Source organism: Pongo abelii, chromosome X (assembly GCF_028885655.2).
Source record: "Pongo abelii isolate AG06213 chromosome X, NHGRI_mPonAbe1-v2.0_pri, whole genome shotgun sequence".
Taxonomy (NCBI): Eukaryota; Metazoa; Chordata; class Mammalia; order Primates; family Hominidae; genus Pongo; species Pongo abelii.
In genome coordinates, this window is record NC_072008.2 from 102,587,684 (window position 1) to 102,603,059 (window position 15,376).

At 32.6% G+C, this 15,376-nt stretch overlaps 1 protein-coding gene across 7 annotated transcripts in view; it reads left to right on the forward strand.

Moving 5' to 3' along the window:
• The window catches only part of DIAPH2 (diaphanous related formin 2), a 905,937-nt gene that overhangs the window by 241,268 nt on the left and 649,293 nt on the right, over positions 1-15,376 (forward strand). For all 7 annotated transcript variants that reach the window (XM_054544831.2, XM_054544832.2, XM_054544829.2 and 4 more), the window contains 2 exons: positions 8,152-8,262; positions 14,576-14,694. In XM_054544831.2, the coding sequence (XP_054400806.1) occupies positions 8,152-8,262; positions 14,576-14,694 (230 nt within the window). The remainder of the gene's footprint in view (positions 1-8,151; positions 8,263-14,575; positions 14,695-15,376) is intronic.

Sequence of the window (15,376 nt, forward strand, 5' to 3'; positions counted from 1 at the left end):
ACATTTGGTGTTTCCCAGATATGCTGTAGACTTTTAAATGCTCTCAAACATTTTATCATGCGGAACACTTTGCCTGAAATACCTATCTTTCCCCACCTATATCTGTTTCTTCTATGTCTTGTATAAATCTGGGAAGGCTTCAATAATGAGGTGATATTTTAACTAGGCCTTGAAGGACAAGTAAGCATTTTTCATAAATTATCTTTGCTGATAGAGAAGCAGTACTATGGTAGGATGAGAGGTGAAAAGGGCTTCCAGGAGGTAAAATAGAGGCCAGAATAGTCTGGCAGTCACTTCATAAAAAACAGTGAGGTAATACCAGCATCCAGTTGAAACTGCTTTCTAGATAGCCCAGGTAGGAAAACCTAAGATATACTGAGCATGAATAATGGTTTATAGAACGGGAAAGTAGTATAGTTAAAATACAATGATGTACTATCAAAACAGCCCCAGTCTTCACAGGCTGCTGTTAGTTTGAAAGGTGCCATGTTTTTACAGTATTTCAATATATACAAAGAAGTGGAGTAGCATAATTTAATACATTTAAAAACTGTTTTCTAACATGCTGAAAATAATAATGAACTCTGCACATTTTGTAATTAGATATGGTACACAAAAACAGAGCTGTAAATATGCCCTTTCCTGATGTGTGATAGCTTCACTTATCCAGTCCTCACCTATTTAATAGCTTTGTCCTTTGGAATATAACTGAGAACTAAAAAATAAAACAAAAATAAAATAAAACAATCTGAGCAGCCTACAAATGTCACCAGATCTATCAAGTAAGCCTCATGGTGAGAACGACTTTTTGGCCTTTAATCAGAGCCTATTTATTCTCTTTTCATATGTTATCTTAACGAACCCAATTATCTGTTTTACATCCACAGCAGACTAGAAGTGCAGGTTGGAAGGTTGGGAGAGGGTTTATTCCAGAATCGTACACTGGAATCATCAAGAAGTGACAACTGACAAGCTGGCAGCAGGGGAGGGGTAGATAGAAATGTAATAAAAGACTGAAACTGGAATGCAAACGATAACAATAGACTTCACAGAGCGCAGAGGCTAGTAGCCCTGCACACTTCAGTACCTCCCGAGATACTGAGTTACACCACACCTCACTAACTCACATATTTAGTGATGACCCTGACTCAACAGGAAATTGTTAAATTATATCTAGTTTATTTTGCGTAAGAATGTGGGAATTATATAATTCATTTCAGAGAGTGTCCCATGTGAAACAAGATGTTGATACTTAAATAGATAAACAGATATATGGACCTATTCTATGTGGCTTGATTCTTTCCACAGTGGTTCTTGAGTGTTGAGATTTTACTGCAAGCATACTTGTAAATTAGCCATTAGTGTACTCAGACCATCACATATGAGGGAGTAGCTTTGGACAATGTATTAATCATTTGTCAGTGAAAGTGCATTTATAAGAAAACAAGGCATCAAGGCTTATGAATATGGAGAAAATTTGTGGAAATTAGCATTTATAAAGTGTTGAATGAATGCTTGATATTACTTAGGAAGCTTGTTCTATTTATTGACAGTTTTATATTATTGTCATTTAGAAAATAGATTACTATAATGGGAGGTTGTTTAGAGATATTTGTACAATGTAGTCATTTTTGGTATTGACACAAAACTAACTTCTGACTTAAAGAAGGATGCCTTTATTTTAAATCTGTTTCAACACTGAATAATTGTCAAACCTATCATTTTCAGTAATAGAGGGTTGCCAGTGACCTCCATGATATAAAAAGGAACAGGCCGCTTTTGAAGTCATTATATTAGCTTCCTCAGCACTATTTGGCCTATTGATCACTCCTTTATCAAAGCTCCCTCCTCCCTTGACTTCCATGATACTAAACTGTATTAGCCCATTCTCACATTGCTATAAAGCGCTACCTAAGACTGGGTAATTTATAAAGAAAAGAGGTTTAATTGACTCACAGTTCCACAGGCTGTACAGGAAGCATGGCTGGGGAGGCCTCAGGAAACTTACAATTGTGGTGGGAGGCGAAGGGGAAGCAGGCACACCCTGCTTCCTGGAGCAGGAGGAAGAGAGAGAAGGGGAAGGTGCTGCACACTTGTAAACAACCAGATCTTATGAGAACTCAGTGAGTATCACAAGAATAGCAAGGGGGAAGACCGCCCCCATGATCCAGTCACCTCCCATCAGGCCCCTCCTCCAACACTGAGGATTACAGTTTGACATGAGATTTGGGTGGGGATACAAATCCAAACCATATAAGCTCTCCTTGTTTTTCCTTTACCTATGTTTCATTTAAATTCTCTTATTTCTATGCTTGACCCTTAAATTTGCAGATTCCTAGAGCTTGATCCTCAGTCCTTTGGTACTTTGCTTTTCTCATATTGATGATCCTTGGGCAATCGCATCTATCCTCACAGCTTCAATTAACTACCACTCATATGTGATATCTTTATCTGATCTCTTCTCTTCCTCCCAACTCACAGACCCCATATGTTCAGCTGCCTCCTGACTAGATTTCAAATTCAATATTGTCCTTAAATATACTTATCTTCCTTTTTAAAAAAATCCTTCTCCCTACTCTAATCCTCTCTCCAGCCTTGACCTGCATTTCTCTTGTATTCCCAATCCTGGTTGACCTTAGTATTACCCACCAATTAGCATATAGCAGAAACATACTAGTCATCTTAGAATCTACCCTTACTCCATCTTCCATTCCATTAGTCACCAGATCCTGTCAATTCTATATCCTTAATGTTATATTTCCCTTCCTCAACATGGTATCCTTCTCTCTCCACCCTCACTGCCATTTTTTAATTTCAGAGCATTGTTACATCTCACTGTTTTATCCTTTCCCTGTGTTCTATTCTTCATTATGGCCCCGTTTAAATTATCTTCCCCAATGTTGTCTTTCTGAAATGCTTTTCTCAGAAATGCACTTCAGAATGCCTTAAAGTCCAACATTGGCTTGCCGTAGTTCACTGTTAAAGTCCAACAATGGCTTCCCACAGTCTCCAGAATTACGGTCTAGTCCTAGCCCAAACAAAATACTTCATCTGGCTGTTGCTTTCTCTTTCGCCTCATATTCCACCACCCTTCTACATGTGTTTTTAGTCTAGTCATATTGTGCTTTGTTTCCTATAGATTTTATGCTGTTTTATTCCTCTACCTTCATACCTTTGTACATGACTTCCGTTGGCTTGGAAAGTACTCCATTTCTCAATTAACTTGCTCTGTACATTCACATCTTTTCTCATACTTTGACTTAAATCATCTTTGTTCCTAACTCCTGCTGGGCTAGGATAAAGTAAGACCTTGTTAATGTCAACAGAGTACTTAATAAGGTCAAGTGTGGAACAGTGTCAATAAAATTTTAAAAGTACAATTTGTCACAGATAATGGCAATATGGATAATCTGTCTGAGAATGCCCTAGAGTTGTCAATTATTGTACCCCATAGCTCTATGAATTGTGATTAAATAGATAGATGTTTGTATAGTTTTCAAGCCTGTAAGTTAAAGTCAGTAAAAGGTTCTAGCATTTTTCCAGTAATTTTATGGAGATATTTGTGTTCAAATATTTCCCTTTCTCTGTCACTTAGGTAAACAACAACAACAACAAAAAAAACTTAAATTTCTTTTTGTAATGCTATGTCTTATGCCAATAAAATTGGAAATTTTTAAATGTCATTCACTTACTATATTTTAATTATTTTATTTGGGACAGTTAAGTGTTACAAATAAACCCTAGGCATATACAGATGAGCTTTGCCTTTTGAAAATTTATCATCTGTTTTGTAATATTTCACCCTTTATACCATACCACCCCAGAATGAAGACAACAGCATCTGGTGACTAAAGAATGTAGATGATTATTGTAGAAATAAAATAAACTGTTATAGTAAAGGAAGGATCTTAATGTGGTAGAAAACTGATAATGATTCAGTGTAGTATATAATTATACATGACATAAATGATTGGATACTTTATCACATGCACAGAACTGGTAGTTTTTAACTATGTATGCTTATGTATTCATTTAATAGGATATATATGCATCTCATGTTGAAATCTTATGACATCACTGAATGAAAATGCAAATATGGAAATTGATTGTATTTACTAATTAAACATCAGAATTGTGGCCCTAGCATGTGTATTAATAATGGAGGAAATTCACTGATTTTTTGTGACTTAAAAATTTTTTTTTTGTTATGTTTAAATTTACTTCTTTTATTATTATTATTATTATTATTATTATTATTATTATCATTATACTTTAGGTTTTATGGCACATGTGCACAATGTGCAGGTAAGTTACATATATGACTTTAAAATTTTGATTCTCATGGAAGCTGTATTTGTAACAATAGATATGGCGGACCATTTTGAAACATAGCCATTATAAAGACACTAAGGAACAGAGCAACTCTGGATAATGGACTTTGTGATATTCAATTCAAGGGCATTTGTTTTCTTTCTAAGATAAGGAGAAATGATATCAAGCAAGATTTGTGCAATATAATGTGGTAGAAAAAATCCAAGGCTAAAGGTCAAGAGAGCTGAGTTCTAGTTGTATCATTGGGGCTTATTAGTTATGTGATCTTGGGCAAATCATCCAATGTTTCTAGGTTTTCAGTTTCTTTGCTTTTAAATAGCATATTGGACCAGAGTATTTTATGTTCTGTCTAGCTTTAAAATCTCATGATTATTTTCTGTCTCTGAAGTTGAATTTTTTTTTTTTTTGGAAAGCAGATTGATTTTGCATTGTTAGAGGACATTAGAGTACACTCATCTCTTAAAGATTTATATACTTGGAAGTTGAGCATATGAATTTTGAAATTTTCATTATTCAGCAATGAGTTTCATAGTTCTTTGAAGTTAAGGTTTCAGAGATTAGGCCAGATCTCTTTTTTTCTTTAAAATCTCCAGTGTAGTGCTATTCAATCAAACTTTCTTACATGTTCTATGTCCTTGCTATCCAATGTGGTAGCTACTAGCCACATGTGGCTGTTGAGCACTGGAACAATGGCTAGTGAAACTGAGCAACTGAATTTTTAATTTTATTTAATTGTAATTAAATAAGTGGCTCCCATATTGAATAGCACAGTACTGTAGAGAGTGTGTGTGTGTGTATGCAAGTGTTCACATGCATATACATGCTGAGTATGGAGTGGGGTGGCAGAAGTAAAGGAGAGGAGTGGTAGACCATTATTTTCGATGATGGGATGCCATTTATACTTAACTGCTCAGGATGTACATGAAGTGGAATTTAACCCACTCCAAGAACCATTTTCTACTTTTGCTTTTTTTTGCATTACATTATATATTATGATAGTCACTATGTATACTAGACAACATATTGTTTGTATTATTGTATGTTTTTCTAATTAACCTATAGTTTTAAAGCTACATATCCCCAGTATATTAAGCATGTTGCACCAGTTAAATCTTATCATCTTACCCATCCTTAAAATCTTTTGTTGCGAGAATCTATAAATGGAGTTTATGAGACCTTTGGAATGTGCTGGAAATTATATTTGTAGTAAAATGATACCATTTATAATCATGAGTTTCCTCCTTGCTGTGTGGCCTTATATAAGTTATTCTATCTGCTTTGAGCCTCCACTTCATCATCTGTAAAATAAGGATAACAGTAATACTAACCTTGTGTGGTTTTTATGAAGATGAGATTAGATGGTGAATTATGTAAAGGACCTAATACATTGTCTAATAACTAATAATAATAATGATGATAATAGTTTGGGATTTTGTATTTAGCTATGAATTCAGGATACATACAATGGGTTTGTCATGTTTAAAATTAAGTAGTAATATATTCTTCCCTTTAAGCTAATTTAAATTTAATTTTGTATTTGTAAATAGTGACAATTATTTCAGTTTTGAATTTGAGATATCGTTCCTATTCTCTGAAAAGGGCAGCACTTGTGTAACAGCATAAAGGAATAGCAAAAATTTAGATGACCTTTTTGTTTTCCACATTCGTATTACAATATACATATTTCTGTAAAATAATATTATTTTATTAGCTTATGTTGGAAAATGACATGATAGCATGTTTATTCATCTGTTATTTGTAATTAATTAAATATCTATTAGAATATGATATATAATAAATGGTACATTGTTAAGCCAGTACCTTTACCATTTTAAAACTGACTTCACATTATCTCCTAATTATTATATACTATAGTCAATGGATGGAACGTCTTTGTTTTCATATTAAACTATATGTTCGTACATTGTATGTAAAGTATTTAATATATTGAAACATTATTAAAGTTATATTGATACATTCATTAATTTTATTGACTTTTATTATCTTTATTGTCTCCTGATCTGAATACTTTTATTTGTATAAAGATACAATTGCAGGACTCAGTAACTTGTTTCTTACAGAAATGTTCTCTTTACTTGTAGGGTATTAATACAAGCCATTAAGCTAGAATTTCTTCTGGCAAAAACAATCCTAACAGATGGCAACTTTTCTCTCTATTAATTTTGGATTGGACATGCACTTTGGTTTGTTTGGTCATGTCACAGTTGCAACATAACAAAGAGTCATTCAAGCAAATACAATGATAATATAGCTGTGGACATGTAAAGTATGCAGATTTATAGCCTAGCCTATCAAAACTATATAAAGATTTACATGATTTCCTATTGTAAATAGGAAGGTTAAGTAATCCATTAAAGCATAAGCTTCATACTAACTTATCTGGTATGTCTTTAAAGGTAATGCCAAATGTATGGCAAATATTTAGTCAGTTGTCTAAGTGTTTTATCTTGATACTTGAACGTTCATAGAAATTAGACTATACTGTTGTATCATTCAGATATCTGGTCATGTTAGAAACAACCTTAATCAGCCCTTTTAAAGCATGTAACTTTTGATTTTTGAACATAGATGTGAGGCAGAGATAGGCTAATCTCCCAAAAAGCAACTTAAATATATAAGATACAGATTCAAAAGTAAAGCATACCTTTTAATCTCTTCTCCCTATTTTGGAAAAAATAACTCTGTCATAATAGATCTGTAGATGTCAAGTCAAAATGCATTTGAAATATTTGTCTTTTGGTAATATATTTTTCCCATGCTAACTATTAATTTATTTGTGTCTGCTTCTATAAATACTTAGCATCTTTATATGTTTTTTTTCCGAGGATTCCCCTTGTAGTTTGCCCTTTGAGCACTCTTCTACTCATTGCATTCTTTAAAAATAAAAAAATAATAAATTTAAATGGCATCTTTTCAGTTAAACAATTAGCCAGTTACCTTAGATTTGAGCAGCATTTTCCAAAAATGCTACTTAGGAATAATTTATGGAATACCTGGCACTTAGCATTTTGTTGATTCCCTTCTAGATTAAAATTACCAGCAAATAAGTTCCTTTTTATAATAGGGAATCTCAAAATCAGAAGGTAAGAAAAGCAAAACTTATTTTTCAGTATCAATATATTTAATCAAATACTTTACTTGAAAACAAGCTCTTACATATGCTTTATTATGAAATGTGCATTAGTATTAGTCTCCCAGTGCCTTCTAATTGATCTTAATTCACTTCCATTATTTTTTCATACCTAGTAAGTTAATTCATCTTAATTATATATTTTAATACTTTATATATTTTGTACAAATCATCCCATTAAGAGGATGGAGAGAGTTTAAATCAATGTAATAATTTATCTAAGTTATCACTGTTCCCTGTTTAATATTAGGGTACTTTTATAACTTTGATTTATTTTAGAAGTGTTTATAACCCCGTAGAATTGAGGCCAAGTGTACTGTGAGGACTGCTAGACATGAAAGATACATTTTGTGATCTTTTCAAAGGGCTCTATCTGCCCACTTTTGCAATTTGGGTTTTTCAGAGGGAGTTTAATATTTCTTCATATTATTTTTAAAAGCATAACATACTTGGTCATTACATCTTTGTTAGAATTATTTTGGACATTATACACTTTGTCGTTAATTTTATTGTTTATAATTAAAGTCATAATCATTCTACTTCTAGAAATATTTGCATTTCTTATTTTATCATTATGTGTGTATGCCTTTAGTGAATATATTATCTTAATGCATTATTTCATTAATTTAATGTGTTTTTTTAAGACAAAATTTGCTTTCTAATTGCAGGTGGCCTGCATGCAGTTTATAAATGCCCTTGTCACTTCTCCTTATGAGCTTGATTTTCGAATACATTTAAGGAATGAATTCCTCCGTTCAGGACTAAAAACAATGTTACCAGTAAGTTGAATGTATACATTTATTATGCTGATGAATTTTAATATTTTTTTCACTTCCACAAAAGTACTTGAAGCAGAGTAAATAAATGTGCTTTGCTGTTTTGTTTTGTAAAGCATTAGACATTTTGTAAGCTTTTTTGTATTCCAGTAATAGCATTCTCTACATACAAATGATGATTCAGAATTCGGCTAATAATGTGCCCAGAAGAGATGTGTTTTTGTTTTTTGTTGTTTCCCTCAAGTCAAAAGGGAACTTCTTTTCTTTGAATTTTGAATATTGAAAACATGAGACTTTTTTTTGGGAGTTTCAATTTTCATTTAAAATTTTCTGCTTTCCTCTTTGATAACTTAGATTAATTTCATTGGTATTCAGGATAAGCATGCATAGAGTTTTGATTAGTATATGCTAGACACATTGCTTAAGAATGTTACTCTTGTTACAAGGCTATAGGAACTTTTAAATCAAAAACAATTTGTGTTTTGAATGTGAATATTTGCTGTAATTATGATAGTGTTAAAAACACTTTTGGAATGATTTTATATGCTGAATCTGAAATAAATGAGCACACTTATTTTTATAAATACAAATACAACTACTGTGGTTTCATATTTTATTAAGTATATTAACTGAAGAGTGACTATTGAAGACTATGACATTGTTCAAGACAAGTAAAATTATGCTAGTGTCTTTAAGCTACTCAGAATATACCTGAGAGACAAGAATTAAAAGTAAGGAAGTGAGAAAAAAGCACTGAGGAGAGAAAAAAACAACAACAAATGTCATTGAATGTGCATGTGCGTGCATGTGTGTGTGTGCCCATGTGTATGACCTAGTCTACCAGAAATACCCAAATTGGGGACATTTCCTGGTGAGGAATCAATATGTAGCATAAATTTGTAACATATGGTGGGATACTTTTAACTGAAACTAGTTGAAACCCATCATAATAAGTTGTGTGATTGGACCTGTTAAACCCATTTTAATAAGATGTATGATTGGGTCCACCTGGTTTTGGAAATTTCTATGTCAATCCCACCTGAAGCAGTTCTTTCATTCTTGACATTTAAAACCAAGGCATTGGATGCAGAGAATCAAAGCAACATTTTAAGTGACCCATCTAGAGATTCACTGTGCAGTTAACTTAGGCATATTCACCAGTTATAGTTAGTGTGACATATGATTATTCTTTTTTTTCACTAATTTTCTTTTCATCCAAAGCCTGTAGCCTTGGATAGCTAAAGATAATCTTATAGTCTTGATTGTAGTTTGCTTTTGAATTTCCTTCTTGTTGGCTTCCATGCTTGTTTTTACTGGGCTGATTCTCTGTTTATAGTAGCATCTTTGAAGACTTGCTGGCTGCAAGGGCTCTGTAGCATCCTCTACTCGTTTATTAATATGCCATGTTTTCTGCCATAGTTGTTGCTCTTTTCTCTTTCATTCCCCTCTATTTATAATTGAACATTCACTTTCTGCTTTATACTACTGAATGGCTAGTCGAGAACTGTGACTCTCATTTTAATTTATTTTAGTCCTTATTTTTCAGAAAAAGTATGGTATTGTAGCTCTTGTCCTTAACTTTTTGCACTTTTGTCTGGGTATATTAATCTCTGCTGGGCTCAGTGGCCTCATGTTATTCATTTGGTTACACAGACAGCTAAGGTTGTGTGTCCGTGTTTCTAAGCTACACTTTTCCATTGGCCATATAGCCCTATATAAAACTTTTTGTGGTACCGTGTGCTTCTTAATTTATATATTCTTTTTTTAAATTAAAAATAATTTTTAATTATGGATACAAAATAGTTGTACATATTTGTGTGGTAAAATTTATATTTTGATACAAGAACATGGTGTGTAATGATCAAATCAGGGTAATTGGGATATCCATCACTTCAAGCATTCATCATTTCTTTGTGTTGGGCATATTCTAATTCTACCCATATAGTTATTTTGAAATATAAATAATTATGAACTATAGTCACTCTATTGTGCTACTGAACACTAGATCTTATTACTTCTATCAAACTGTATTTTTGTATCCATTAACCATACCCTATTTTCCCCCACACCCTACTACCCTTTCTAACATCTGGTATTCTAATATATACTTCCAGTTAGACTTTTCTTTATCACATCTCTTCAGTATGCCCTGCTTCTCAGATCTCAGTGATTCTTCAGCAAGATAAAAGTGGGAAGAGAAAGTTTTGGAATAGAACCTACAAGGATTCTCAGAATTTTTTTTTCCTCTCTAAGACAGTAGAGCTAAATATGATTAAATATGACTCTGATTCTCAACTAAGAGTTTGGTTGTGTCCCCCTAAAATCTTACTGTATTGAGGATAGGGCAGAGATATTTGGTTGGGGAAAAAAAGATCCTCCCCAGGTATTTCTTTTCCTTTTCCTTTTCCTTTCCGTTTCCCTTTTTTTTTTTCCTTTTCCTTTTTCTTCTTTTCTTTTCTTTCTTTTTTGAGACAGGGTCTTGCTCTGTCACTCAGGCTAGAGTGCAGTGGCACAATCACAGCTCGCTGCAGCCTCAATCTCCTGTGCTCAAGCAATCCTTCCACTGCAGCCTCTCAAGTAGCTGGGAATACAGGTGTGCCACCACACCCAGCTAATTTTTGTGTGTATCTATATGTATATATATATATGTGTGTGTATATATATGTATTTATATATTTTATATGTTTATATATTTTTTTATTTTATATTTATTTTTGAGACAGAGTCTTGCTCTGTCACCAGGCTGGAGTGCAGTGGTGCGATCTTGGCTCACTGCAACCTCCGCCTCCCGGGTTCAAGCGATTCTTGTGCCTCAACCTCCTGAGTAGCTGGGACTACAGGTGTGTGCCATCATGCCCGGCTAATTTTTTTTTTTTTTGCATGTTTAGTAGAGATGGGGTTTCACCATGTTGGCCAGGATGGTCTCCATCTCCTGATCTTGTGATCTGCCCGCCTCGGCCTCCCAAACTGCTGGAATTACAGGTGTGAGCCACTGTGCCTGGCCTAATTTTTACATCTTTTATAGAGACGGTTTTGCCATGTTGGCCAGGTTGGTCTTGAACTCCTGGCCTCAAATGATCCGCCCCAGCCTCCCAAAGTGCTGGGATCGCATATACAAGAGTAGAATCAGTATTCAGGCAGATAGACCTTGAGAAGATTAGAGATCATATATTTAGAACCGTAGATTTCACTACTATTGTTTTAGTTCATCACAACTTGGGAGCAGGACAGAATGGTCATGGGTTAACCTATACTACATACCTCACATGTCAACTACTATCTAATTAACCTACTAATGAACTAAATATTTAAATTTAAACCACTGGAATTTATAGTAACATTACATATCCTTTACATATGCAGTGAAGCTTAATAATATGGTCATAGATTGTCTTTAAAATCCTTACGTTTTTTCTATTTATTCTTTCTTTTATATCCAGTTCTAACAAGAATTCCCTAATATTCTAGAATACAGTATATTCAAAGCAGCAAATTAGATGTGACTAGGGCTAATATTAATTGTTGGTACATGTATGAAAAATTATATGTATCTAGAACCAGTATGAGTTGGGAAAAACTAGTTCTTAGTATTTCAATAATCCTTGAGATCAACATTGCAGTAGAGTGAAACTTTTTTTCATAATAATTATCAGAATCTTCAAGACAATGAATTTTTAAATTATATTATTTAAAAATTTATTTTCAAGGTTCCTCTCATCCCTATGGTTAAATTTTGATGTTGAAAAATAGTTTGTATTTCATTTATATGGAAATTTCACATCTGATAAATTTGCTTTAGTAATTTAGAATAAATGAGTTGTTACAAACTCTACAGTGAATTTTAAAATAGGATTTTTTCTGTACTTCATTTACATTGATTTCTTCTGAAATTTTCCCCATTTGCCTTTTATTTAGTTAATTAAATTAAGAAAATATTAGTTAAATCAGATAAGTGAAGGAAAAACATAGTAAGAAATGGTGTTGGTAGGCAGTAGGCATACTTTTATATCTTTAAAAGTCTGAGAAACTCTTTCTTGTTTTAAAGACTCAATTTTGGTTGTTTGACTGTTAATCAGCAGTGTACTGGCAATGGACTTTGATTTCCTTTGAAGTACACTATGTTATAGAAAATTACATATTTCAGGAATTCTGCAAAAAATAATTTTAGATCTATACAGCATGTCTTTTTAAAAAATAACAAGCATAGAATGTTTCACATAATTAATAACAATGTATTTCAGTAACTTTGTGATAGTTCACGTTTTAAAATATAAAACTTCAGTGATAGATTTCCATTTACTTTTATAGGATACCCATATTATTTGTACTATGTAGAAATTTTTATTCAGCAAATGATTATTTTATCAAGAATTTATGAATATTTCAAGGTTTGACATTTGGCTGAAAGGAAGTTTCATAAATATAAACATATATATGTGTATGTATATATGAATATATATTTACAGTAAGTTCTTAGTTAATGTCATTGATAGGATCTTGCGAATTGCACCTTGAAGCAAAACCATATACAGTAGGTCCTTGAATAATGTCCTTTCATTATAACATTGATGAGAAAAGAAAATTGGTTTTGCTATACGTATTTTGCTTCAAGTTGCAGTTTCCAAGAACTACTGAGAACATTAAATGAGGACTGACTTTGATAGGTCTGGAGCATTATTAATAAAGAATATTTATAAAATACTGCATTTACACATGTCTAAATTTTCTATTGTGCTATATGTGCTCATATACTATGTATATTGTATAAATAATGTCTGGACCTAATTAAGAACTAAATTGCACATTTAACCAGTTATTTTCAATGAAAATATTTTAATTATGCTGACTGATTTTCATGTTTTGTAACGTTCTATGCTAATTAAATGGCAGTACTTAAATTTTTCTGTTTTTCTGAAATATTTGAAAGTGTTTAAGTTTTATGATGAATTTCTGAGAGAGAATATATGGTGACAAGAATAAGACATACTGTAAAATGTGTGACAGGTTGTTTCTGCAGTGACCAGTGTATTAGGTTTGTCTGGCTTATGTAATTTTCTAAATAGAGTTCAGAAATCACCTGATAATGTGACCCAGCAATGTTAGATAATTTTGCATTCTAATAAATTTCTTCATTCCATTTCAAACTGGAAAACTAGAGCTAAAGCAAGTTATTACTAAAAATGAAACCAAATATAAATACATTTACTTGTTATGTTTTATATGAAATTGTGTAGAAACAATAATTATTTTCATATGCTCTGCAGGTAAATTTTCCATAAGTTATTATGTATGTGAGTGTTAGAAAAAAAAGCATCTAGAAATTGCTGAAATTTGTTTGGCTTCAGTAATAGCCATTACATCTCTATAATAGTTCTATTGAATAAAGATAGAAACAAGAAATGTATCCCATTTTGTTTTATCGACCTAATTTGAAGTACACCATGCTTGCATTTCCTTTTAGAGTTCAAGCTCAGCTCTGAAAATCCTAGTCCCACTTTCGGTATCACCCTTGAGCATCCACAGTTGTGATTATCGATTTGGGTTTTGAAAGCTGCAACTTAATGGACACATATTAAAAGATATTCCAGGTGATATATATTGAGCCCAACAATCTCTAGTGTGGCATGCTTCTAAATTTTTTATACTATTATTATGAAAATTATCAGAGGTTTGTAATGCATGTGCTTATAATGTATTACAAAAACAACTTTTATGCCCAAGTTGGTATTTTGTGATTTGGCTAAGCAAAAATATAAGGTGGGGGAGGAGGTTAGATGTACAGCTTAATAAAAAGTCCAAATGCCTTTTTGCTTTAAAATCACAAAATATCTTTTAAAATAAATGTGTTTATACATCTTTTCAAGCCATACTTGGGACTGTTGTGCTTGAATATATCCTTGCATTTGTTCTTCATTAATACAATTGATCTGTATTTGCATTTTTTGCCAGAGGCATATGTGAATGTTCTGACTGCATGAGTTCTTTTGCAATCTTTGATTAGTGTGTTTAGTCAAAACGACAGCATTTAATTTGGGTTGTTAGCAATTAGTTTTTTTCTGTTGTAGAACTGATCGTTAATTTTTTAATGTGAATAATCAAAATGTAGGGCATGGAAAAAATGAAGTGAATGCAATGAGGTCCTTTTATTTTGAAACAGAAAAATTTAGCTACAATTACTTTCAGAAAACCAAGTGCCCGCGTAAATATTTGAAATTGCTTCTGTTTATAAATGAATAATTGTGTTCTGCCCTTTATTACCTAAATATGCTGTTGTCAAACTGTTATTCATGTGTTAAATTTTATGTTTATATATTAGGATCTAAAAGAAAAAGAGAATGATGAGCTTGATATTCAGTTGAAAGTATTTGATGAAAACAAAGAAGACGACCTAACTGAATTATCACACCGTCTCAATGACATTCGAGCAGAAATGGAATATCCTTTGACAAACCACAAAACAATTTTGTGTGCATTGTGAGAAAGGGATTTGTGGGTGATTTTGTGGACCATTATTAGAGTTCTTGTCTGCCAGCCCAATTTATATCCATTTATTTATATTAGAACCTTACTATGATGCTGTCCTTGAGATTCGTGTTGAGGAATTGTCAGGCTGTCTTGATGATTTACACAGAGTGTATTGAAATCTGCACAATGGCTCACAGTATTATAGGTATACTTTGCTCAGTGGTCTTGAATAAAGAATAGCATAAGGCAATATATCTTACATGTAAGGATTTTTTGGGGGAAAATTTCACTGCATTCATATGTGACTATAGGTGAAATACTCATTCAGTTTATTAAATCAAGCTTCAGTGACTTAGAGATATAAAGCAATTCAAATAAGTGTCTTATTCTGTATTCAAATATTTGTGTTTCTTAACAATAACAAAAATGTTTAGATGCAATAGAATCTGAATATAGCAAAGCTATGTGGTAGAAGCATCTGAGTCAAATACAGCTAGCATATAACCTTCCGACGGCAACAATTTTATATAAAATATTTTAGATCTAAGAGATGGTTGTCATAGCATTGCTGGCCATTTGTTTCACACCTGTTATGTTTCTTACTTAATGGATTCTGGTGAAGCTGGGAAACATGTCAAAACCAAAGTGACCT